At 43.0% G+C, this 25,510-nt stretch overlaps 4 protein-coding genes across 4 annotated transcripts; 2 read left to right on the top strand and 2 right to left on the bottom strand.

Annotated features, from left to right (window-relative positions):
- Window positions 1-2,936: 2,936 nt before the first annotated feature.
- On the bottom strand, window positions 2,937-11,923 carry rhoua (ras homolog family member Ua). The gene is made up of 4 exons (XM_086185772.1): window positions 11,315-11,923; window positions 10,946-11,004; window positions 9,518-9,706; window positions 2,937-8,185 (listed from the first exon to the last, which is right to left on the bottom strand). Exons 1-4 carry the CDS (start codon window positions 11,592-11,594, stop codon window positions 7,901-7,903), a joined length of 813 nt encoding a protein of 270 aa, XP_086041898.1. The 5' UTR covers window positions 11,595-11,923; the 3' UTR covers window positions 2,937-7,900.
- Window positions 11,924-12,269: 346 nt separating this feature from the next.
- Window positions 12,270-16,505, top strand: pdcd2 (programmed cell death 2). Its single transcript, XM_086185761.1, has 8 exons — window positions 12,270-12,897; window positions 13,453-13,561; window positions 13,740-13,796; window positions 13,933-14,121; window positions 14,231-14,374; window positions 14,689-14,789; window positions 14,879-14,992; window positions 15,695-16,505. Exons 1-8 carry the CDS (start codon window positions 12,718-12,720, stop codon window positions 15,875-15,877), a joined length of 1,077 nt encoding a protein of 358 aa, XP_086041887.1. The 5' UTR covers window positions 12,270-12,717; the 3' UTR covers window positions 15,878-16,505.
- Window positions 16,506-17,241: 736 nt separating this feature from the next.
- tbp (TATA box binding protein) lies at window positions 17,242-22,934 on the bottom strand. Its single transcript, XM_086185749.1, has 9 exons — window positions 22,795-22,934; window positions 22,124-22,321; window positions 21,191-21,362; window positions 20,848-21,025; window positions 20,295-20,382; window positions 20,071-20,162; window positions 19,750-19,917; window positions 18,821-18,915; window positions 17,242-18,571 (listed from the first exon to the last, which is right to left on the bottom strand). The coding sequence occupies exons 2-9, from the start codon at window positions 22,172-22,174 to the stop codon at window positions 18,492-18,494; spliced, it is 924 nt and encodes a 307-aa protein (XP_086041875.1). The 5' UTR covers window positions 22,175-22,321; window positions 22,795-22,934; the 3' UTR covers window positions 17,242-18,491.
- Window positions 22,935-22,936: 2 nt separating this feature from the next.
- psmc3 (proteasome 26S subunit, ATPase 3) lies at window positions 22,937-25,232 on the top strand. The gene is made up of 2 exons (XM_086185723.1): window positions 22,937-23,904; window positions 24,568-25,232. The coding sequence occupies exons 1-2, from the start codon at window positions 22,960-22,962 to the stop codon at window positions 24,904-24,906; spliced, it is 1,284 nt and encodes a 427-aa protein (XP_086041849.1). The 5' UTR covers window positions 22,937-22,959; the 3' UTR covers window positions 24,907-25,232.
- Window positions 25,233-25,510: the final 278 nt, after the last annotated feature.

Below are 25,510 nucleotides of genomic sequence, written 5' to 3'. Positions count from 1 at the left end.
CTCTATAAATCCAGGAGTCTCTGTCTTCATGTCTTTTCCTCGATTATCTCAACAACTGTTCATCCGATCTACGTCACACTCGTGCATTGCTGGCGCCTCAAAGTGTCGTACCTCGTTTCAGGTCGCTGGCTGACAAAAGTTGCTTTTCTTTTGTGATAGGGTCACAGCAACTGACAAGACAGGCGAGATTTAGATGGTTTTGCCGCTCAAAACACAACCCACGGCCCCAATACTCTACACTACTGTCACCTTTACTGCTGGAACACTGTATTCTCTTATTTATATAGCAATACCTCTCAACAGCTGAAGCTGTCAATAAAGGGTTTTTACACACAATCTTGGTGTGTAAAAAATTTGTAAATTGATAATGAATGCAGTCTGCACCTGAACTCTGTGAGAACTGCCTTGGATAACTTTGATTTTGGTGCTATATGAATAAATAAAATAATGACAACTGTTTTTCTACTGTTTGGGAGAAACAAATAACAAATCACAAGCAGAAAAGAAACATTTTTGAGGGCATTTTCTTACGTCCTTAATAGAGGAAGAAGAGATGCAATGTGACACAAACCCCCAACCAGCGTCAGCCAGTTTGCGGTCGACGTCTTAGCTACAGGGTCACCCTAACAAATTGAAGTTTCATTTCAGAACAAAAGGCTGTTGTTAATGATGGCAACCCCTTCTCTCCCCCCACAACCCCATACCCCCCATCCCACTTCAATTAAAGGTTAAAGTCTCAAGGGAAAATCAGTGCATATAAAGTCAGCACCAGAGGGCAAATTTCACTTTTCACTGATGTTCATTGTGTTCCACCATGAGAACATGTAGGGAACCGAGAAGACAAATCTTATCAGTGTGAGCAATGACGCAGGTGTACGACTGTTCGAATGATCGCTGAAGTTCCTGTCTGTCAGTATGTCTGAGAGCGTGTGACTGTTTCCTTTTCTCCTCCCCATCTGTCACTTTCTGTAACATTATTTTCCTCACTTTCTGCTGTCACACACTCACACACAAGTGCTCTCTCTCTCTCTCTCATACACACACACACACACACACGCACGCGCGCGCACATACACACACAAATATACACACATGCAGAGCAGCTGTCACACTCACACACATTGATTGGGTTTACTGCTTGTTCGAAATTGGGAGATTGTATTTCAGCCATGCTCGATTAAGAGTCCGCGCTGATGTCACTCTATGTGTTGCGTAACATTCACTCAAATATGTTTGTGGCCTTGTGAGGACCCTCAGTGTAGTCTGTTAACCGTTACCCATCACAACTACTTGTATGACCCTAATATTCAGCCCCAAATGAACCCCAAAGCTGCATCACCGCCCCTTTACATAAAGGTCCTCATTCCTGAAGTCCATTCCTAAAAGATCTCAAACTTAACGAAGCCTCCAAAAAAGATATAGCCACTCATGTACAAGTGCAGGCGCATGCACCCACGAGAGATTAGGAACTATAAAATCACAAAATGAGCTGGAACTGAGCCTCAGACCATTTTGTCCCCCTCAAGAACTGGCAGCGTTCATTATGAGCATATGTGTGAGCGTGTGATTGGGACAATGTGTAGCAAGACGGAGATAAACATGTTGTCTTGACTCTCTGTCCTCTTACTACTTCGTCCATGTTTGAATGCCAACATATAATATAAGAAACAAATGGTTAACTTAATGCTTCACTTCATGGGAATCTGATATTTCTGAACGTCAATATTTACCACATATTATCAGCTCAACAAATAGTTTTATATGATGAGATGATAGAAATAATGGTAAATTAAAAATATTTTGGAAAGATTTTGAGACAGACAACTCCCTGTACGTTTACATCCCCATTATGTTGTATGGCATTTTGACCAGAAAGAATTACAGTGAAAAGGAAAACTGCTCGCTTATCCCACACAATAAAAAAAAACCCAGTTGCACTACAATTACATTCCTCTGTTCTTTTCTAGCACAATTCCATTTATGAACATGTTTCTATCAGTTACTGTCTGATTCACTAAAGGTTGAGAGAAACAACTGAACATTACATTCAAAATGACATTTTGACTCATCAGGAAAAATTCGGTCTTCTCACGACACATTGTGTTGCCAGGTACAGCAAAGTTTATTTCCCAGACAGATTTAATTCGGGCATGTTCCCACCACAGTGTCTCCAAGAACAGAGACAAGCCACGAACCAAATGTCACATGGCAGCCTTCAAAATAAAGCTCTTGCATAACCATGAGAGCCTGGAAGCAGCCAGTCTGTTTACAATGATCCGGTCTGAAGTTGGATGACTTTGTGTGTGTGTGTGTGTGTGTGTGTGTGTGTGTGGGGTGTGTGTATGTGTGTGTGTGTGTGTACATGGCCATGTTTTTAACCATATTTACTGGGTCCACTGTTTTCTCAGGGACCCTAAATCCCGACAACCACAAGTTTAAACGGCTGTCATGAGGTCAGAGTCAGCAATACCTCGGAGATCATCAAGGCTGGTGAGAGGAACTCAGTGGTGGGTCCCTGCAAAGGTAGTCACAATTCCATGTGTGCCTGTGTGTTTTGTCTATGCCCTAAAACCATCGCTCACACCCTCCCCTCACCCCTGATGTGCATCAGCTGAGTACATCATGATTGTTGCGCTTGTTGGTTATCACAAAGCCAACTGAGCAACACAACATGTACGGACATGTTCATCACCCAAAGTTAAAAAAGGGTGCTGTCGAGGGGCCTGCAGTGTCTGTATCATCCTACCGTCTGTCATTCAATAACTTGAATATCACAGTGGTATTGATGCCAAATTCAAAAATGCACGTCATGTGTTATAAAGAAGCAACCTGTGAGCTCATAATATGGGCAGACATACATCAAGGACTTTTAAACATACACACATACATTCCTAGTCTCACCACTGAGCCTCAAAATAAACACTCCACGGCATGTATTACGGCAAATATTCTTTATTTCTCAGGGTATAAAATTTCTGTACAAACATCACTTGACTGAACATTAAGTGTGAGCAGATTGCAGCAAAAATACTATCTATTACAATATTTTTACATGCAGGAATAATAAAAACACACACAGGCTAAGTATGTTGGATCCCTTCGCCGAGTTCTCAGCTGGTGTCCCATGTGAGTGAACTCAGGTGTGCTTTAGGGGATATCAGCCTCAATAAAACAATTAAATCTCAAGAATGTTCCATTCTGTCCGTTTCCCCCAGGCAGCATGCTTCTGTCTGAACTCACTGAACTTCATGGGATATTATCGTGCAGTCAACAATTAGAACTGCGTGGGAATTCAGTGTCCAGAAAATTCTATGAGGGCCACTTGAAGACAAAAGCAGTTTTACCTTGACTCGTTCTCCATTGTTATTCAGAAGAACAGCAAATCAAGGGAAGGTAAGTCTGTCCGACCACCCAGATCTCATAGGAATTCATGAAATGACCATGAAATGACCATGAAAATGACAACGACCTCTTCAAGGCCAATAATTTGGGAAAATGCTAATTTGCCATCTGCCCTGGGGCAGGACAAGATAGATGCTCTTCCCTCTTCTGTGCTTGGTGATGAGACCTACAGAGACCAACTGACTGCTAGTTAGCTTAGCACATGAATGATAGACAATAGGAAGTGTTAGCATACCTGCCTCAAAAAGTAAAGATTCTGGGCCTCAGTTCGAACAGATGGGATCATCCTCTTCCAAAGTCAGACATGATAAGTGACGGCAGTTGCGCCACTAGTCTTCCACTTTTTTTTCTCTTTTTTTGTTTTATTGAAACAAAGCTGTTAAATCACTGCGCCAGCGCTTTTGTCAGGAAAGCAGTTCTGATGTTTTGACTGATGCGAAAACTAAAGCTTGTTATTTAAACAACAAAAAAACCCATTATGCACAAACCTTGATATATTACAGCAGGAAAAGACCTCTTTGGAGAAAAGTGTCTTTAATGACCTTGGCCACAGGTGTACTAACCCACCTACTAGCATTCATCGCAGCGCAATTCAGCAGCTCTGAAGTACGCGGTGTCACAACTTTAGACCTTAAAGTTTTTGAAAGCATGCAGGATTTCAGTGGGTCGTACACCAGCCTCCCACGGTAAAGTTCAGTTTCGGCACAAAAAACACTGTTTAACACTTTTAAAGTTAGAAAAGCTTGTCAGTCAGGTAAATGTGATGAGTGGCGTTACCGAGTCATTCAGGTATTTTCTGTGAGATCCCCTTGAATCTGACAGCTCTCACACTGAGCTACCCGATTTAGAGAGTCATCAGTATACAGTACAATAATTTACAGAACAACGCTGTAAGTAGATTCTAACACCAACTTCATTACATCAACTGAAAACCAACCATTTTCTTTTCCGCGTCTGAGTTTTTCAGATGTTATATGCAATGAATTTCATATCGGCAAATCCAAGGTTACCTGCATTAGTCCCGAACACTGAGCAAATACATTTGTCAAACTTTCAAAGACACAAACCTACTGTGTTAATATTCATCGTGGACCATCGACGTGCAGAATATCTCTCTTTACTTTCTTCATCCATAGTGATTCACTTTCAGAGACCTGTCTGCTCTACATTACAAATCCATCCTTCTGCTGTATGCTCATTCATTAAAATGTCTGTTCAGCCTGTCAGGGGTCATAGAAATGAGCACCAATAGAGATTCATACTTAAGGTATTTCAGAAAAAATGAATTCAAATAAGCACAGATTTATGTTTTTTTTTTCCCATTGTGCCTGCGGTCATCACAACTTACTTCTTTACATCATAAATGCAGACAGGGACGACATCTAAAAAAAGGACAAAGCAAACAGCAGCCATCATGTGTCTGTGTGACCTTTAGCCCACTAAGAACCACCATCAGTCAAGACTGCACACAAACAGCAAGACAAGCAACTTATTATGCCTTTTCCCCACTAAGCAACAATGTATTTGCTATCATGAGTCAAAGATCGACACAGTGGACCCATTCACTCACAGTTGTAACATCTTTAGCTGAAAACTACCGAGAGGTTCCGATAAAACACAAACCAGCAGTCACAGCTTCACACCCAGACCTGAACCTGAGCAGATTACTTATCATTACTATGTCGTGCATCAGAGAATACTCTGTAAATACAAGTATTACTTCACCTTGTAGACAAACTATACACGCTGACATCGGAGCATCTATTTGTGTTGAAAGAAGACAGTTTTGTCTGGCAGGGCTCAAACTTTCAACAAGCTGCAGCACCTGGGAGAATGTATTCACCACAGTCAAATTCAAAAGAGACTTTAACAGAAGCTGCATATTTACACTATTGTGAGAAAGCAGGTCCCAGCAGCTGAATTCCAAATAGTGAATCTGTAAGGTAAAAGAAAAAAACATGTATTTCTTATCCAGTATATTTACTTCTCAGTACAGGAAAATCTTAAATTAATTCCAATTCATTTCATTTCAACTGCTTTTTAGATCCTGAGAGGAATTCTTGCAGTTGCCTGTTTTGTAAATTTATGTTTGTTTTTTTTTTTTTTACTTCATCTGCTGTTTGCTCCTTCCACTTTTAGCTGCAGTTAGAAATTCAGACATTCAACAACTAGCTTTGGCGAGGTCATTCTCATCATGTAGCACACTCATCCTCACACCGTTATTCACCCCCCCCCCCCCCCATCGGTAATACCATAAAATGTCATAGTGAACTAAAGTCATCACACTATGCAAGATTTTGTTTGTTTTTTTAATTTAAATATTCCTCCAACTGATCTCCCATTCTTGTTGGTCAATTATCACGATGGAAATCCATCACGTGCTATTGGAGGTATTCAAGAGTAAAAATCAATATGCAAGAGCAAACAAATGCTAAAAGACCCAGCTTAGTCTGTAAGGAAGACTTGTAAAGCTTCATGGGATTGAGTTACAGTGTGGACACGAATGTGTACGTGTTTGTGTGTGTGTGTGTGGGGGGGGGTCATTTCAGCGAATACAATGAACCTAGTGAAGACGTTAACCTTCACCCTTGTGCTTGCCTTATTAACATGGGGTTTCAATAGTAGTGGTGCTCTGTATAAAACAGGGCGAAGCTGCTTTTAAATCATGACAGCCGACACACTGGTTGCACCCTCTTCTCTTCTGGCGCAAACAAAGAGCCATTCAGAGGAATGAGATAGACCTTACTGGTTTAAATATAATGTACAAAGGAAGGTGCGGTAGCTGAGTGACGGATGCACATTTTCTGTATCTGTTTTGTGTTTCTGAATCTAAATTTGCGACGATGAGCTGCTGAGGTGACCGAGCACACAACAATAGTTCCCCTCGGGGGCGTTGAGATTACACATTACATTTCTTCGTAAAGCCTTTCCAACACGACGAATCAAATTATACCTCACAATGCCTCCAAATTAATTCCACTGATTACACAATTAACTAAAGTCTCGCAGTCTTACATGCACAAAAACTACCAAACTCATCTTTGGTTTCAAATCGTTTCCTTGCTTCAAAACTTCGCAGACAGAGTTCATTTTGTAAATTAAAACACAAGCAGGGAGGACTTGCTTGAGCCAATTCTGCTCACATTTAAGGTCCCAGAAGACACACAAAGCAGCACGAATCTCTAAAAACAATATTGGCTTCACCTGTCTTGCAACAAAGGAGCATAGCTGTCTGTCTCGGACTGGGGGAGAATGGATGTAAACATCCTTGTACTGTAGTTTTAGACTGAATTCCTCGTTTGCGTGTGACGGAACCTGCTACAATCCTCACCTGGCTTCTGAGAAGGGTTTTACATTTAGCCGATGTTACACAGAGGATTTTTGCTGGCGATCCTGGTTCAGGTAAAGTGTTTCCCAACAATCCACAGGCCCTGTAGTGATTCAGTCCCTCAGAACTAACGCAGGATAGACGTGACCCTGATTATTTGCATTACAGCTGCTTGACATCGTTCAGAATTGTAATTCAGCTGCAGCGTGTTGAACGACTGAAGTACGGAGGGTTTTAGTTTCCAAGAATTTTTGGAAATCTTGCCGAACAGGAAACCGTTATTATTTGTGATCAAAGCAGCAATGTTGTATTGCTCTCGTGGGGAAAAGACATCCTCCCTGAATTATCTACTGTCTAGCTTCACTCAGGGCCAAGTATCCCATAAGCACAAATCCAGACTTAAGTAAGAGGTGAACCTTCATCCATGTTCCACATTAAAACAGTTCCTTAACCCTAATACAACTTGGTCTGTTCAGCAGAGTGACATCAGACCTGGTCAGAACAAGCAGCTCTACCTTTACAGATAGAGCTGCACATGTTGGTGAGCTTCTAACTTGAATTAAGCCTGATAATTCAAACAGCCTTCAGATTCTGTTCTTAATGAGGGTGAGGTTGAAAGACGCTTTAATTCTCTTCTTTCTAATCGGACTATTAAACATACACAAACAGTAAGGAAAGCACACTCTGTAGACAGGCAACTTTTTTTGTAACACAGCTACATCTTTCCCTACAAAATAACAGAACACAAGTCCACACGCATATCCAATTCAAAACAAAAACAAAAAAAAGACTAGAAAAGTTTATTGTCCCCCATGACCTGGAGCACAAGTCCAAGAGGAGTCCCAGTTAATTCCAGTTAATTCCAAATGACGCAGAAGTACCTCCAGCGGTGGGCTCCAACTGGGTTAGAAGGAGGAGCAAAGGTGAGGGGAATGACCTGGTTCATTCTGCTACACAGCAGAGCTGCTGTGTTTTCAGAACACCTTGAACCAGCTGGACCTTGCAATAACAACCTTCCCCAAACAAAAATACAGCTTTTTTTATCCATGAGTCTTACTTTGGTTCCCATCCACACACCAGGTGAGGTCCTGAGACCGGTGAGTCCAAGTGGAAACCAACCCAAGAGGACAACAGAGGATCCGAGGGACCCAAACCCCTTGCAGGTCTGCTCTACGCCACACAGCAGTACCTCTTCCACCATGACTTAGACAAGCTCTTCATCTTGTCAGGTGTCTGCCTTTGTTTTTTTCTACGTTTCTGTTTCCCTCTCTGGTGCTTCTGGGAGCTGTAGTTCTGTAGGCTGGCCAGTATGGCCGTGTCAAAAACTTCTTTCAAATTCTTTTGGGTCAGAGAGGAGCATTCCATGTAGGCAACTGCTCCAATCTCTGTTGCACAGTCCCTGGCATCAGCTGGGTCCACGGGCCTCTCCCGGTACTTCGCCAGATCAATCAGAACCTACAGAGAGGAGACAACAATATGACCATGACCTGAATTTACAGGATCAGTCAAATACTCAGGGAAAGATGGGCCTGTAGTTATTTCTGGTTCGATCCTTGGCTCCTCCAGAGTCCGCAATGAAGGGTCTTGATCAAGATACTGAACCCCCTATTAGTTCCTGTCAACAGTTCCCCTTTTTGCCCAGTTTGTCTGACCCAGCATCAGTCCCACTGGGTTTTTGGATGTGTGTGGTGCACTTTCATTTCTTCATCTATAAGTTGACACATCGCACAGCACCATCTGCCAACAATGTACAAATGTGAATGCAGTGAAATATTTGGATTGAGCATATGATCGGTTGACACGAAACTACAACATCAATGCTGTCCTAACGCTACAATCACGTTTATAAGGATTCATCTTCTTTACATATCCAAAATATAAAATTTAAGCTAATATTGGCTTCTGTGAAAAGGAATTCAGGCCCTGAACAGAGTAAAATACACAGCTAGAGAGCACTCAGACCCGTAGACCCTCCAGGCTCTTTTGTTCTCCAGCCCTAATTAAAGCTGTGAGCGGTGATGAACAGGATCTTGCACCCCCCCCCCCCCACACACACACACACACGTGACAGTGTGGGGTTTTGAGAGAGAGAGAGGGATAGAGGGAGGGGAAACCCCAAATTATATATGTATTTTACATGGAGGAACAGATTAATGCATGTACTGAGGTGCAAATATCACTTCTTGTGTCCCCTAGGTGGCGCGACAGAAGACAGACTTGATGTGTATGGTATTGGTGTCCATCACATGGAGATTAATTTCGATGTAAATCAAATGATATTTGTTAAATCAGGGTTATTTCCTGTAGCCACTGGGTGGCACTGTGACTTAAAATCAGTTTGTCGATGTCTCCCATCAGGAGTACATGTCTGACTAATCTGCTCCAAAATGTAACGCATGACTCCTTGGCCCATTCTAGGCTCCTCCATCACGTTTGGTGAGAATCTGAAAAAAGTTTTACTGTAACCTCCTTGGCAAAAGTAACAATGTTTCAACTATTTCTCAATCTAGTTCCAGTGATTTGGTTTCTCAGGGGACGCTCAGCCTTCCTCCCCCTGAAGTGTTGCTTCATGTGCGTACTTTATCTAGTTTTCATCACTTCTCCTCGGGAAAAACATTTAAAGGGAGTTTTTCCTCACCAGACGTTACCTTATTTCATAAGAACCACTGGGAGAACAGCATCTCCCTTCTTTTGCTTAATGTTAGAAAATGACAAGGAATGAGGTCATTTAGCAGAAGGTCCGGATCACTGGAATCATATTCATAGCTCAGAAATGAAAGAAATTACCTTGACATCTTCTCGGAGGTCACACTGTGTGCCAACGAGGAGGAGTGGAGCGAAGGGTGCGTGCCTCCGTATCTCTGGGACCCACTTCTCAGGGACGTTCTGGAAGGACACGGGGCTGACCACGCTGAAGCACAGCAGGAAGACATCTGCGCTGGTGTAGCAGAGAGGACGCAGCTTGTCAAACTCATCCTGGCGAGGAGGAGAGAGCGTCAAGCAGGGGGTTGCTTACATACATCACAACAATGCTTTAGATAAAAAGCGGAAGTCAAAGGGAAAAGATGGTGGAAGAAAAATAAGGTAACTTCCAAGGACCACGTTCAGACTGAATCAGAGTGTGGATGCACGCTTGAGAGACTATACTCCCTCTTTTAGTGAGTGTTTGAGAGAGATTTGTTACATTCTTCACCTCTTTACTGACAGCTAATCAATGATGTCTTATGTCTTTGTTCCTCTTCTTCAAGCTCCTGCGCTATCTGTCCTCTCTACGTTTATTTATCCATCACACTGATGTCAACAACCATGGAATCTGTGGGTATCAGACACACAACCCATCTGACTGTAGCAGATGGGTGTTATTAAGTTTTATATCATGTTGGTTAATGGCTGGCTACGCGATAAATAGCAATTTAAATCCAATCCAGTGTAGCTCATTGCAACAGGTCTTTTACTGCTTTTTAAATATTTTTTTTTAATGCTAAATTTGCCTGATGGGAATCCTGAAATATCACGTTAACAATAATAGAATTGACAGACAGACGGACATCTAGAAAAAAACGAATCCTCGAGGTCCACAGCTGCCAGCAAAATCAATAACCAACACCTACATGGATGTGGACGTAGCATCAGGTCTTAATGGGAGAAGCAGCTGCTGCAAATGTGTGCCGGAGAATGTTTCCTAGTCAAGATCTGCCAGAAATCATCAGCTGGTTTCCAGGAAAAGAAATTATTATCTATGAAGACATGATAGAATAAACTAAACATTTGACAATTAGTCTCCTGTTATAATTAAATGGAACCAAGATGGAGGGCTCATTAGTGCTTGAAGTTTGCGCTTTTTGTTGCTTCCTATCATCCATTGGTGAATAAAGTGATATTTGAACAGTTCCTGTTTGTTTTTTTGGTAAAAAGACAGCAGAAAAGAAGGAGAGAGGTTGATAGTAACCTTAGGTCTCCAGACAGACTTCAGCAGGAACACTGCAGCCCTGTAGGACTTAAGGATGAGCCCCCAAATCACACACAATAAATGATAACACTGTTGTCAGACCGAAAAAAAAGCTTAGATATGCTGATGTATTGATTTCTTCCTGTCCGTCAGAGGTATTGTCTCTCTAGCACAAATAAAACTACAGGAAACGCTACTATTGTGTGTGTGTGTGTGTGTGTGTGTGTGTGTGTGTGTGTGTGTGTGTGTGTGCCAAGATCACTCACTTGTCCAGCTGTGTCACAAAGTTGTAGTTTGACTGGCTGACCATCCACTGATACCACCGCTAAACGAACACACACACACACACACACACACACACACACACACACACACACACACACACACACACACAACCCAGAGTTGCAGCTGAAAATGATACATCTCCATGTTACATAACTGAGAGTATATACAGCATTTCAAATAGATCCTAGGCTCCGCTGCTCTACAGTACCGTGGATCAGACTCCCGGGGAGTAAACGTGAGATTATACGTTAACAGGTGACTGGAAGTGGTTGTAACTCGAGTGCAGGAGCAAGCAGAGCAACTCGAAGCCACCGGTGTGATGATAAACTGACTATTTACTTTGTTTTTACCTGAGAAGTTGTCGAAGGCGGTCGGGACGTACTCGGTGGGGTATCCGTTGGTGGTGTAGCTGACCACCAGGCTGGTTTTCCCCACAGCTCCGTCCCCCACGAGCACACACTTCACCCGCCTCTCTGCTGCTCCTGCCCCGGACCGCCGCGTCCTGCCAGAGCCCCCTCCGTCCCGGCTTCGGACCCTCCTCGGTGGTACGGGCGGAACAGGGGAGGCCGGTGCCGGCTTGTAGCCCCCATCGCCCCGCGCATGCATCTGACACGGAGAGGAAGGTGACATGAAGCTGGACGAGGAGCTTCAGTCTCGGCCAGTTTTCAGATCGCCCATTCTTCCGTTATCTGCCAGACTGCTGCTGTCATCAGACTTTTTTGTTGTCCACTTCCTTTAGTTTCCATGTTTCAATAAATAAAAGGAAAGTTTTAAAGTCCCCCTTCAGCCCCGAGCCGAGGATGCGTCCATGTTTAGTTCCGCGGTATTAAAGATTTTAGTTCGGCTAAGAAGAAAAGACGGATACAATTAAACAGCCTGACCGTCCAGTGGAGCAATGGACAGACCCGTCCCAAACTCCCCTTCAAATGACATCACGCTGCTTGTGTGTGCGTGTGTGTGTGTGTGTGTGTGTGAGAGTGTGTGTGTGTGTGTGTGTGAGAGAGAGAGAGAGAGAGAGAGAGAGAGAGCGAGAGAGAGAGTTACACTGTCTATAAAAGAGAATAAGGCATATGATGGCATGACGGAAAAAAACTAAATTCTTTTATTGAAATCACGTTGGTTTTGGTTGCAGTCATTTTCTCACAGAGCATTAGCTTGTTTATCGTTTTTCATCACATTGTTCTGACCTGTTTTTTTTTCAGTACGATCTGCTAAAATGATGACAGCCACGGACAGATTTGAAATTTGAGTTAAAAATAACGTTATTTTAAAATGGTAAATGCCACTGTATCGAACTTGACATGAGACAGACACCAACACTGCATCCTATGTTACGCCCTTATGCTCTGACAATTAGATAAAGTACTTGTTACTCCATATTTACTCTGCACAGCGCCTCACGCAACTGAACCTTGCAAGCACATTACATGCGCCATCTAGTGGACAGAGGGGACAAAACACATGTCATATTTAATTTGGTTTATTGATTTTTTGGGGAGATGGACTCAACGTAACTAATTACAAGTTTTCCCTCATACAAAATTGATTTTAGTTTGTCAAGTGAAGTAAACAAAGCGAGCTGTGATTGCGGAACCGTCTGCGATCACCCCATGTTTCCACACGGACGATTTTTCGGACTGTACTCGTGTTGCCAAGTGTTGTGACCATGGTTGTGACAAGTTTTCTCGTATAGAATCGCTACCGGTTCTTCCACCGGACCATCTGACAGCGTTTTTGCCCCGTTGTTACACACATGTCATCGCTGGAGATAGTTCTGGGTTTCCTGGAGGAGGCGGAGACATGGCGGCTTCAATCACCGCAGTTCCCCAGTAAAGTTGGGGGGAAACCGGCGTGGCTCTCCCAGCGAGGCCTGCCCTCATCAGCGGGACTGGAGTGTGAGAAATGCCGCCTGCCGATGGCATTCCTGCTGCAGGCAAGTGTGCTGAAGGAATGATCATTACGGCAATGACCATAATTCACGATACACTCAGATACCGTGTAGTTTTCTTGTGTCATGTGACTTGGAGAAACCATAGATGAGCTCCATTATAATAAAACTGCTGGTTTTACTCTTAAGTTCGTATGTTTACAAGTTAACATGTAAAAATCTCGTACTGAGTGTAGACTTTGATAGTACTTGAGCCTGAATGTCACTAACTCTTAAAATGTCAGGGTGACAGATGTCAGGAGACTTCAGATCCTAAGAAACACTAAGAGGGGGAGGTTTGAAAATACGAGACTCTGTAGAATCAAAGACCTGCCAAGTTCCATGTCTGCCATTGTTACACTGTATCCAAGCGTAAACACGCTGTGCGCTAATTCCCTTTAAACTTCTTACAGGATATATCAACTGAGTATTCAAGGCAACATGTAAATATCAGTCGTCAAGTCATTTCCAGTTTTCATAGCCAAAACTCATTTTCCTTGGAGTGCTGCATGACCTGTACCTCATTCCACCCTGAAGTAGATGTCATATTCTCTGCTGCAGGTCTACGCTCCCATCTCAGGCCAGGACCAAGCCTTCCACCGAACCCTCTTCCTGTTCTGTTGCAAAACTCCAGAGTGCTTCACCCGCAATGACAGCAGCTGCTTGAAAGGTACCTGGAAGCACCAAGTTTTGTGTTTTTCATCTGTTTCTGTTTGTCGCCATCTTTGTTGTCCCCACGTTACATCTCTTCTTCTTCTGTTTTTTCTTAATAAACACTAACATATTCCCCCGAAACAAATTAATGATCAAATTTTCTGACAGACTCTGTCCTCTGTCTTCCTAATCAGTTTTCAGAAGTCAGCTACCCAGAAGGAATGAGTTCTACCCCTTCGACCCCCCACCAGGTGTGTGCGTCTGCCCAGACGAACATCCTTGTTGAACTATTCAGGAAGAGGTTTGAATCCTCTCCTCATAGTGCGGGCAGGTGTGGTGTTGGCTACCTGACGTCTTCATGTTTCTCTTGTCTTATTTACTCTTTAGAGGATGAACCCCCCAGTGGTCACGATCAAGGCCAGAGTGCGCTGCCTGCCTCTGGAGTCAAACTGTGTTGGGTGTGTGGTTGTCCTGGTAACAAAGCCTGCTCCCGCTGTCATGCTGTAAACTACTGCGGAAAACACCACCAGACCCTCCACTGGAAACACACGCACAAGAAGGAGTGTTGCAGCAAAGGTGTGTGTGTGTGTGGGGGCGGGGGGGGGGGGGGGGCGGCAGCTTCATGGTTTAAAGAGGTCTGTTAACATCTCTTGTGTTGTTTGTTTTTCTCCCTCTCTCTGTGTAGAAGCCCCTGTGATCACAGCCTTGCCTTTTCTCTTCCCTGAGTCTGAGCTGGTAACTGAGCCAGAGGAAGAGCAGACAGAGGATGAGGAAGAAGAGGACACGGCCATCCCTCCGAGGAGGGAAGATTGTCCATCTTTAGCTGAAAGTAAGATTTAGATCATGTCTGATATGCACCAGTCAGGTGAAGTTAATTATCCACTAAAACGTTTATTTCTCCACCTCTGTAGCAGAAAGAAACATGAAATAAAAGTCAAACAACGTTCAACAATAGGCCTCTATGTAAATGGACTTGCCATTGCCAGTCTGTGAATTAAGTATTAGAAATGTAGATGAACAACACCTAAAAGGATGTGGACAAGTCACAGTAGCTCTGAAAGGGAGAAGCATGCAACAGTGGCGCAGGTTCTGTATGATGCATCAGGTCTATAAGCATCAAACCCAACCTCTCGATCTACTCAGCCCTCGCAGAGACCGACCTGGAGGACATGGCTATGCACGAGACTGAGGACAACAAAGTGTTCCAGCGGTTTAAGAAGAGGATCGCCCCAGAACCACACCAGGTAAAATGTCTTGGCTGACTTCTCACACTCACCAAAATAAATAAATAAATCCTCTGATCATTTTTCCTCCTCTGCTGTGTGCTGTGCAGGTGTTGCGTTACAATCGGGGGGGCTCTCCCCTGTGGGTCTCTTCTCAGAACATCCCTTCAGATCCAGATATCCAAGCTTGCCCATGTGGTGCCAAGAGGACTTTTGAGTTTCAGGTGGGTGGTTTTACTGCTCTTGCGCTTGTTTTGTGGGGAAGCAAAGATCAAAGTAGTTTGTTGGTTCTAAGTTTCTGGTTGGCCAGTCCAACCCCCATATCTGCGTGTTGAATATGTCAAGTTCTGTGTGTCCCCTAGATATCTGAACACATTTCTCTTAACTGCTGGGGAGAAACATTTCTTGGAGAAGCCTGATTTAGATGAAAGCCGCTATGAACCCGTACCGCTTAGCTAGTCGCCTAAACAACACATAAACAAATGAATAATGACAATTAGCACTGATGCTTGGAAGGTTCAGCAGCCTCCACCATTAGTGTTTGGGTGAATGATGCAACATTGTAAAGTGCTTTGAGTACTTTGAGGTAGACAAGCACTTTAGAGCCCTTTTACCATTTAGAGCTGACCATGAAATCCACACAAATGGCCCCGAGAGCTGTAGGTCTGCTGATCCGCACAAATAAACATGGGGCACAGCAACAACAGTGAGTGTTAGTGGTGGCAGCTTCTGCTTCACCTCCTGCTCTGTTGATTTATCATGTCTATGGTCCAGGAGTTAATTCAGCCAAATCAATACAGTTCATTAAGAGACACTCTAACATCAACCTCCAGCTTTACTGAATGACCCAGAGTAAAAGATTCTGTAAATGAATCTTTTGTAATAGTTCATATGTATTTTGTGTGTGTGTGTGTGTGTGTGTTTAGGTGATGCCCCAGCTGTTGAACAGTTTAAGTGTGGACTCAACAGGAGCCAGTATCGACTGGGGGACTCTGGCTGTCTATACTTGCTCCGTCAGCTGTAACCATGACAACCAATACTGCCCTGAGTTCATTTGGAAGCAAGACTTCAGTTCAGATCAACACACTCAGATTGAACAGCCTGAATAGAGCTGGGCGGAGTCACCGACACGGTGACTACCTGGACTCACCAGGCTCTGATCGTGGCCTCACCAGCAGACTCACGCAGGAAATGATCTTTTACGTAGGCGTCATATTCTGATCCATCTGAACTATGACCGATTCACTATGAATTCTGGGTTGGCACATCTTCAAATAAGTCTAACTTGCATTTCATGTGTTTGTAACAAGACTGGACCAACACTGAGGTAGTCTGAACCTTTAGCTACCCACAGGAGGTGACTGCTGATTAACTGCAATCTTGCCTTATTCATACAACAACTCAGAAGGTACAGGCACTAATCTGAAGTCTTCATGAATCGTTGAACAGATTAACTCAGTTCTCAGCTCTCCACACTGTTTGTAAAAGGATCAATAAAAAGCACATATTACCTTGTGCCTCGTCATGATAAAATTCATGATGATATTCTGCATTTTTCTATGAGCCTCCAATGAAGTAAATGTACAGAACACTTAACACGCAAGGTGTGAGCTCAGTGGTTATTCAACCTCATGTTTTAACCCTTTTGATTGACTTGTTCTTGTTGGAATTTTACCTGATGGGTAGCTTGTTGGACAAATTAAAAGGAGACTGCTGAAACCTCTTCAGAATGTAACAATCCATCCATCCATTTTCTTCCACTTATCCTGTTTAAAGGGGGGGCGGGGGCTGGAGCCTATCTCAGCGGCTTTCAGGCGAGAGGCGGGGTTCACCCTGGGCAGGTCACCAGTCCATCACCAACACATATAGAGAGACAAACATTCACACTCACAGTCACACCTACACTCAATTTAAGAGTATCAAGCAGCCTCGTCCCCTCTTGATGTCTTTGGACTGTGGGAGGAAGCTGGAGTACCAGAGAGAACCCACACAGGAACAGGGAGAACATGGAGACTCACACAGAAAGATCCTGTGATGGAGCCGGGGCTTGAACCTGGAACCTTCTTGCTGTGAGGAGACAGTGCTGACCACTGCACCACCGTGCTGCCCCAGATTGTAACCATTTAAGAGAACTTTGAAGTTCTACTGAAGGCTGTGTTTGGACAGCTAATGTAGTACTTGAAGGGTTGGATCAGATTACCACAATAGGAAGCCGGCATCCCCATCAGGGCCACTGATTAGCTAGTAAGTTATCAAAGGACCTTTACATAATATAGCTGACAGCAATTTATTAGACTTCAGAGGCAGTTTTTTTTCTGTAAATAAAATTTTAGTGTAATATCAAATTGTGTGAGGCTACCATGGCCCAGCTGTTGAGTCTGGGAGGAATTATTTCATCACAGAAATAATGAGCAATCACTTCACACATGTCTGATCTTCCATTAGACTGGACGACATTAAAAGATCAAGTGTTTTAAGAAGCTTTGATGAGAAAATCTGTATGTACACTTTATTAATACACATCTTAGAACATTAACAATTTCAGAAGAAGCAGGAACTCATTTGGATGTCCGGGTTTAAATCTTCAGATGAGCATCTGCTCACCCATCAACATCTCTCCTGCCAGCCTTCAGCTGAGATACACAAATGAAGACAGTTCCATGTTTACCAAAAGCATTTTGCGGCAACATTTTTGACAGAGAAATTGGTAACTGCTCGTTTCCAAAGGTTAAGAATAAGCACATCATCACCGAGTGCCCAAGGTTTGAACACATTCAAATGTTTGTGGCTGAGGGTCATTAATAACTGCTGCATGGAACACCGTGATTTTAGATAGCCAATAATAAAAAAGGAAAGCTTTAAAACATGGATGGTTTGACAGTGTCCTCTCCTGATACCAACTGTGCTGTTTGATTGCATTTGGATTAAGGCCTACTTTGACTCAAACTGATGGTTCTCAAGTTATAAATGAAGCTTCCTGTTCGCTCAGCAGGTCGCTGAGCATCATCGGCTTCATCAGATGGGAGTCCATTACATGACAATTCCAATAAAATTGAACCATTAAAACATTAACTGATATAACAGCATAAGAACAGTTTCTACAAAAAAAAAGAGAGTTTTTGCTTGATCTAAGTAGTTGGGTGTTCGAGATTGTACAACAAACCCAAACCTTTAAGAAGTAACAACTTGGCAAGAACTTTCCCGAAGAGCAATCAACTCAATTCAACATCCGTCTTTTCAGAACTTCAGAGCCTTAAACTTCAAAGCTCGACAGATCAGAATTTACCATTAGTTTAAATGACAAATGTATGAGGATAAAATTCTTGATCAAATCCTGCCAAACATGTATTGCTTCAACTGAGTGACTCAGCAGACAATACAAATTCAATATACACAACTATCAAAACAGCTTGAAAAATATACAAGCAGGGATGTGACAACATAAAACACCTAAAAACTGTGAGTGTATGTTTAAAAGCATCCATTCAGATCATCAGAAGCGAAACATGTACAAAAAAAAAAAAAAATACTGTTTTTAAAAAAAATCTGAAAACACTTGAGGAACCAAAAGTATATAATACCTCATACATCCCTGCACAGGCCTCACAGCAGTTCACTTGTTGAGGGCCACACGCAGAAGAACCTTTTAAGTGAATTTATAAAAACAACCAAAAAAAAAAAAAACAGTAAGAGACAGGGTTGGGGAGACAGTAAATGAAGCTTCTACGTAGTCTTGCGGAAGCCTTTCAGGATGGGGTAGATGTTTTCAAAAGCGTCGTAGATCTCTCCTCTCACCTTTGCACCTTGGAACAGACAACAGATCATAGTATCATGATGGTGGGAAATTATTGATAATCTTGACCTTCATCGATACATTTAAACAACCCGCATTCAATATTTTAGAAATCCCTTGAGGAGCCGTGTGCATTTGTTATCAGCCTACTGTCAGTGCTGAAAAATATCACAAGTATGATAAATTCAATAATATAACCAACCTTAACCTAACTAACCAGGTTGGGATTTGGACCCTTGAACAGGTGAGCAGGCCTTACCTGTTAATACAACCTTCCCCGAAACAAAGATGAGCAGAACAATTCTGGGTTTGATCATTCGGTAAATCAGTCCTGGAAACAGCTCTGGTTCGTAGCTGCAACAGAACACAAGTTGTTTCAATAGTTCCAAACCATTGCTAACTCACCACAGCCAACATGCTAAAGCCAATTCACTTTTAAGCAATGACAGCCATGCTGTCAGATGATGCTGGATGTGAGGGACACTTCACCTCAGGCCTGAGTTGGCTGGATCACAGTTCAGGCAAGAGAGCTCTGTGTCTCCTATTACAACAAATTCAACTTATAAAAACTGCATATTTGTTGGTATTTTAACCATCTGTTGTGCAAACACAAAACTGTTCCCCATGCTTCTTCTGAGATGTATCAGTGTGATTATCTGATCAGGATCTCATGCCCTGGGTTGCTTTGCCAAAAGACTGAGATTTTGACATTGGATTATTGCTGAAAATGAGCTCTGCATTAAACAAAAGTTTACAAGACGCATCTGGTTTTGTTTTGCATGATGACCTTCACAAATGAACACCACTTCAGTCTCTCTCTCTCTCTCTCTATACATACACACACACTTCATTATCAGTTTTACGTGTCTGTATTTGGCATGACGTCTTTCAGTGACCTCTGTAGTCTCACTGAGCCACTCATTAGTGACAGACACTTAAAAGCTTCAAAATTCACTGACACATTAAAATATCCTAAGCAAGTGTTCACTACAGACCCTATTTCAGTGGTTTAACTGAAATAAACTCATTAACTGTGAGACAAGTGAACCAGACATTCAACAATGCTAAAAGTCTCTTGTACTACCCAGCATCTTCTCTTCCCTTCATTGACAACATTGTCAAAGCCACCCTGTTGGTAGTTTGAAAAAGCAGAAATGAATGAATGATGGTGGCTCGCGTTGAATGTACCTGCTGAACTGTTGATGTGTGAGGACCAATCCTTCTAGCCGAATGGGAAACTTCACATCACAACTGCCCACCATGTTCTGAATCTTGAAGTCCAAAAATTTGGCAGGAAAACCGAGCTTTTGCACCACTCTAGCGTATTTTCTTGCTGCTAACCGCGATTGCTCCTCACTGGGAGGAGAAGACACAATTGAACCACAGGGAAATTTTTTTTAGAGATGGATAAGACCATGCAGGTGTTTAAGACAATGTGCTACACATATTTAGTGTTTTTACAACAGAAAAAAAACTCAGAAAAGATTGTCGAAATAAAGAAGTTCTGACCTTTTGGCTCCAGTGCAGACCATCTTTCCAGAGCTGAAGATGAGAGCTGTGGTCCTTGGTTCTCGTATTCTCATAATAACTGCAGCAAAACGCTAAAGCACAGAGCAGGGAAGTGACTTAACTACGCTGTTGAGATCATTTCACAACATTGACATAAAGAGAATATATTCAAAGAGCTATTATTAAGCAACACAGAGCAGATGACCAAAGTGTGGCTGTCTCACCTTTGGGTTGTACTCTGCATTCCTAGCTCTCAAGGCAATGGTCTTCAAGTCCAATTTACAGCCAAGATTTACAGTAGACACAATATTTCTAATAAGAGGGAGGGCAGACAAAGCACAGTAAGAGCATACGAAAATGTTCAGTGACTAATTACGACTCATTGTATTGGTGGTAATCAAGCAAAGTCCTCCTGTGGTCAAAAATTGTACACATTTCCTGCAGTTTGATGCTTATTAAAAATTTCATTTCCAAAAAGGTTCCCCAAAAGAAAGCACAGTGCCAAATTTTGGTGTCGTACAACCCATGGCCCTCCCCATCAAACAATGGGAATGCAATAGATAAGGAAGGAGGAGGGCATGTAGGAGTAAAGTAAGTAGTTATGCAGAGATCCAAGTCAGAAGCCCCAAGATCAATAAGCACTGCTGGCTGACTAAAGTAACATAACATAAGAATAAAGTGAATGCAGCAGCTAAATGATATCAAGACTGATGCAAATAATCTAAAATAAATTATACTTTTCTCTAAATGATCAGTTCCATTTCATAAGAAACATACTGTAGCTGTGGTACTATTCCAGAGCTTTCCGAGGCAGGTGTGGCTGGTGTGATGGGAGTCATGGGGGTCAGCGGGGTGTTGTAGAGTGGGGTGTTTCCTGGAAGTGCTGTTGTGGTTGAGCCTGTAACTGTCTGGGAATGGAAAAGCTGAGGAGTCTGCCCCGATGTCCCTGGAAGACCTGGAAAATAGATTATTTCATGAATTTTCACGAAAGCTAATTAGAAGATACATATACAGTATATGAATAAGAATTTTATCGGTATGAAGCCAGGGAGGAAATAAGCCCACTAATGCTGAAAATGTGGGAGGGAATAAAGAGGGACATGAAAACCAGGCTTTGTACCTGTGTTGGCCTGCTGTGCCTGTTGCTGTTGCTGCTGCTGCTGCTGTTGCTGTTGTCTCTGCTGTTCTTCCAGAATAGAAAGACTGTTGGTGTTCTGGACAGGCTGAGGTGTCAGGCCTGAGCCATATGGCATCATGGGACTGAAGATGGGCATGCCTGGAGTCATGGCACCCTGTAAAACAAACAAACAAACAATGTTTGGGCTGAATAATAATAGGTCATGCTAAATTGATCACAGTATCTTCAAGTGCGTTGGTACCAAAATTATGCTCAGGATTGGCTGACACAATCCCCGGTATCTGTATCAGGACTGAAAAAGTGAGTTCATACATGATAAAAGTCACGTGCTAGTTTCTTTACATAACATGTCCTGATACACAGCAGACTGTCATTTCCAAAACATGGAAAAATAAAGAATCTCAAATGGTCTCAGGAAAAAAGCTGCATGCTGAGCTGAAACCTTGAGCTTCTTCAATTCTTCATTAGATAAATATGGGCTCTTTCCTGAAGCCAACTCAAATATTGCTTTCATCCAGCACACACCGTCAATGAGCATTTCCAAACACAAGTATATAGTCTATGCTACGCAATGTGTGTGACAAAGAACACTGGTGCAGCATGAGTTGTTGGTGCCTCCTCCATCCAGACACACAAAATGTAGATTAGAAAGCTTTGCAAACATAAAGTCATACACTCTCTGCTGAGTTGGTCCTTGTGGACATTCCAGACTGTTGCCACATCACTGCTAGATTCTTCCTGTGTCTACTGAGCTTAAGTCATCCAAAAGAAGTTAAGGATTTAAAGGAGAAAAAAAGCAAGTTGAAAACAATTTCCAAACAACTACAAGCCATGCACACAGATCCATACAAAAAGGATGACATTTTTGATTTTAGAACTTTATTGAAACTTGTGCTGAAGGGGTCAGGGTCTTACCTGAGGGGAGGCCAGCCCCTGAAAGGCCGGTATGCTGTTGTTTTGGTCCATCTCTTCACCTCCTCACGATTCGCTGCCACCGAGCAGGCCGACAGGAACACTGGATGGATAATCTTGCAGGAATGCTGCTTGAGAACCGTGAGTCCAGGGATTCAAATCGCATACGATAAATGCGCCGCTCTTGGCCCTGTCTTAATCCTTCATGAAAAAATAGACGGAGAAAGAGTTAAATGAGGCTAACACGCCTTAGCTCGAGGAGGAACCAGGTGAACCGTCCGAGTTAATTGAAATACGTGCAAATGACGCACAGCTGAGGTGCTGAAGCGGTGGCGCGAATATACTCGCAGCTTGCTAACCACCAACAACAGCGACAGAGGAGTCCGCTCTTTAAATCGTATGGGCGCAAGAACGTAATGTAAAGCGTATTATTACACTGAGGATACAAGTGTGGAACTTGTCAGCTCACCGGTTGTCTCCAAATTTTCTGTAATGCATGGCAAACGCTTCAGCAGCGTGGCTAACTAGGGTTAGCAACCGAGCTAAGGCTAGCGTCGTTAGCTAACCTGTGCAACGAACATGCTGCACACTTTTAACAGTGTAATAATGTCCAAAAAGTTTCACATAACTCTAACATGTATACGTGCAACACTGTGTATTACTGCACAACTTACACGTTCTCTTCCCCCACTTCAAGTCAGCAAATACAACAAAATGCATTCGAGCGTCAGGTTTGTGACATTCTCTGTGTCGGACGTTACCAACATTGTCGACCACTTCCGGAAAGAAGAATCTTTATCTTCCGCTGTGTCACAGGTCACCATAGAGAGAGAGCAAAGATGGCGTCGCTGAGTGACAAATCAGTTTGGGACGAAGTGGAAGATGGAATCGGCGAAGAAGTATTAAAAATGTCCACAGAGGAGATAGTTCAGCGGACTCGGCTCCTGGACAGCGAGATAAAGATCATGAAGAGCGAGGTCTTGAGGGTGACCCACGAACTTCAGGCCATGAAAGATAAAATCAAAGAAAACACGGAAAAGATAAAAGTGAACAAAACCCTGCCGTATCTGGTGTCCAACGTGATCGAGCTGTTGGATGTGGACCCCAACGACCAGGAGGAGGACGGGGCTAATGTGGACCTGGACTCCCAGAGGAAAGGAAAGTGCGCCGTCATTAAGACCTCTACCCGGCAGACCTACTTTCTGCCGGTGATCGGGCTAGTGGACGCGGAGAAGCTGAAACCCGGAGACCTGGTGGGTGTCAACAAAGACTCCTACCTGATCCTGGAGACCTTACCCACCGAGTATGACTCCAGAGTCAAGGCCATGGAGGTGGATGAGCGCCCCACAGAGCAGTACAGCGACATTGGAGGTCTAGACAAGCAGATCCAGGAGCTGGTGGAGGCCATTGTTTTACCCATGAACCACAAGGAGAAATTTGAAAACCTGGGCATCCAGCCACCCAAAGGGGTCCTCATGTATGGACCACCTGGAACGGGGAAGACCCTCCTGGCCAGGGCCTGTGCTGCTCAGACCAAAGCCACTTTCCTGAAGCTAGCTGGTCCACAGCTGGTCCAGATGTTCATTGGAGATGGAGCCAAGCTGGTTCGAGATGCCTTCGCTTTGGCCAAAGAGAAAGCCCCATCCATCATCTTCATTGATGAGCTGGATGCCATCGGCACCAAGAGGTTTGACAGTGAGAAGGCTGGAGACCGAGAGGTTCAGAGGACCATGCTGGAGCTGCTCAACCAGCTGGATGGATTTCAACCCAACATGCAAGTCAAGGTAATGCTACTTCCATTAAAACAGCTTTAAACACCTAGAAAATCCACTTGTGGTATAGTTGTGAGGTTGATGTGATGGGCTGACTCTATTGAAGACGACAGTGAATTTCAATTTCAGTTAAAGCATTTAACAAATACTAAAGCTCTGTAGTTTTATTCAGACAGCACAATTGTGTCAAAATTTATGACACTGAATTCATGAATTAAATTTTCCTGTATTGCAGCATTCAAAGCCGGTGTAGAGCTCCCACATCCCTCTCGTCTAATTCCTCACCAGTACACAGCGTGCCGATTCATTACCCCGTACAATGATAAACATCTACATTTGTTTTCCCCTTTTTTTAATGATCACCACAACAATATCAGACCCAGCCATTAAAATAACAGTAGCACTAAATATTGGCGTTCACTTGTGACATATTTTCAACATTCATTGTTTATATTTTGATTGCTACCAATCATAGAAGACATAATTCTCTGAATTAATTGATAATAAAAATGACAATGACCATGATAATAATAATAATAATAATAATAATAATAATAACCATTTTTTATAAATAACAAAGTTTTACTTGCTGTCTTCTTATTCACAAGGTTTTAGCTGTAGCTGTACAAAGGATGATTGCAGGGTAACTACAGTAATCTTGTGGACATGTTTTAGGTGATCGCCGCCACCAACAGAGTGGACATCTTGGACCCCGCACTGCTCCGCTCAGGTCGTCTGGACAGGAAGATCGAGTTCCCCATGCCGAATGAAGAAGCCAGAGCCCGCATCATGCAGATTCACTCCCGCAAAATGAATGTCAGTCCTGACGTCAACTACGAGGAGCTGGCCCGCTGCACCGATGACTTCAACGGAGCCCAATGCAAAGCGGTGTGTGTGGAGGCCGGTATGATCGCACTGCGGCGTGGAGCCACAGAGCTGAATCATGAAGATTACATGGAGGGAATCCTGGAGGTCCAAGCCAAGAAGAAAGCCAACCTGCAGTACTATGCCTGAGGACAGGGCAGATGTCTTTGTTTGTGTGGATATCTTGGATTAGTAAAACCTTTTGCTGAGTAATTACCTGTTACAGTTGCTGATCACATTGGGTTAATAAAAGTAAATGAAAACAAAATGTTTGACTGTGTTAATGTTTCTTCCTGCTAAACAAGGAGATCTGGGAGTTTAAAATACAGAATTCTCTTATTACTTTAAATCTTTGACATCAAAAATGTATTCAGCGTTATAAAGTTGCCCTTATGCAATACTGTATTCATATATTTTTAGTCAAGTTATAAGCAAATCTTTGGCAGTTGTAGGGCTGATAGATTTGACTTCAGAAGAGTATCAAGATTACTTCTCACATTTGTCTATATTATGATCATGTTGAATAAAGTCAGTGACATGACTAAGATGGAGTCTGAGTGGATCTAAATGTTGGTTTTGATATATTTTTGGAGGACTGCTCAGCCCCGTGTCAACTCTCATTTCAAGTGCAACTGATCAGGTCGGTGTGTGAAATTTCAGCAATAAAATATTCACTCAAAGACTTGGCCTCCCCCCTCTCACATGTGCCTGGATTAAGGACTTCCTTTCAAACTGACCCAAGACTGTGAGACTT

The sequence above is a fragment of the Aulostomus chinensis genome, chromosome 2 (assembly GCF_037954235.1).
Source record: "Aulostomus chinensis isolate RoL2024-O1b breed Wild chromosome 2, RoL_Achi_v1.0, whole genome shotgun sequence".
Taxonomy (NCBI): domain Eukaryota; kingdom Metazoa; phylum Chordata; class Actinopteri; order Syngnathiformes; family Aulostomidae; genus Aulostomus; species Aulostomus chinensis.
Note: the sequence above shows the minus strand (reverse complement) of the source record. Positions and strands in the feature narration are given on the sequence as shown.

Excerpts from the sequence above, each read along its gene's own strand:
- rhoua (XM_086185772.1), bottom strand. The coding sequence starts at position 11,594 with ATGTCACCTTCCTCTCCGTGTCAGATGCATGCGCGGGGCGATGGGGGC. Across the intron at positions 11,005-11,314 it reads CGCCTTCGACAACTTCTCAG|CGGTGGTATCAGTGGATGGT; the intron begins GTAAAAACAAAG and ends GTGTTCGTTTAG. Across the intron at positions 8,186-9,517 it reads ACCTCCGAGAAGATGTCAAG|GTTCTGATTGATCTGGCGAA; the intron begins GTAATTTCTTTC and ends TCCTCTCTGTAG.
- pdcd2 (XM_086185761.1), top strand. The coding sequence starts at position 12,718 with ATGTCATCGCTGGAGATAGTTCTGGGTTTCCTGGAGGAGGCGGAGACA. Across the intron at positions 14,790-14,878 it reads TCGCCCCAGAACCACACCAG|GTGTTGCGTTACAATCGGGG; the intron begins GTAAAATGTCTT and ends TGTGCTGTGCAG. Across the intron at positions 14,993-15,694 it reads AGAGGACTTTTGAGTTTCAG|GTGATGCCCCAGCTGTTGAA; the intron begins GTGGGTGGTTTT and ends GTGTGTGTTTAG.
- tbp (XM_086185749.1), bottom strand. The coding sequence starts at position 22,174 with ATGGACCAAAACAACAGCATACCGGCCTTTCAGGGGCTGGCCTCCCCT. Across the intron at positions 21,026-21,190 it reads GGCACAGCAGGCCAACACAG|GTCTTCCAGGGACATCGGGG; the intron begins GTACAAAGCCTG and ends TCTATTTTCCAG. Across the intron at positions 18,916-19,749 it reads ACACATCAACAGTTCAGCAG|CTACGAACCAGAGCTGTTTC; the intron begins GTACATTCAACG and ends GTTCTGTTGCAG.
- psmc3 (XM_086185723.1), top strand. The coding sequence starts at position 22,960 with ATGGCGTCGCTGAGTGACAAATCAGTTTGGGACGAAGTGGAAGATGGA. Across the intron at positions 23,905-24,567 it reads AACCCAACATGCAAGTCAAG|GTGATCGCCGCCACCAACAG; the intron begins GTAATGCTACTT and ends GACATGTTTTAG.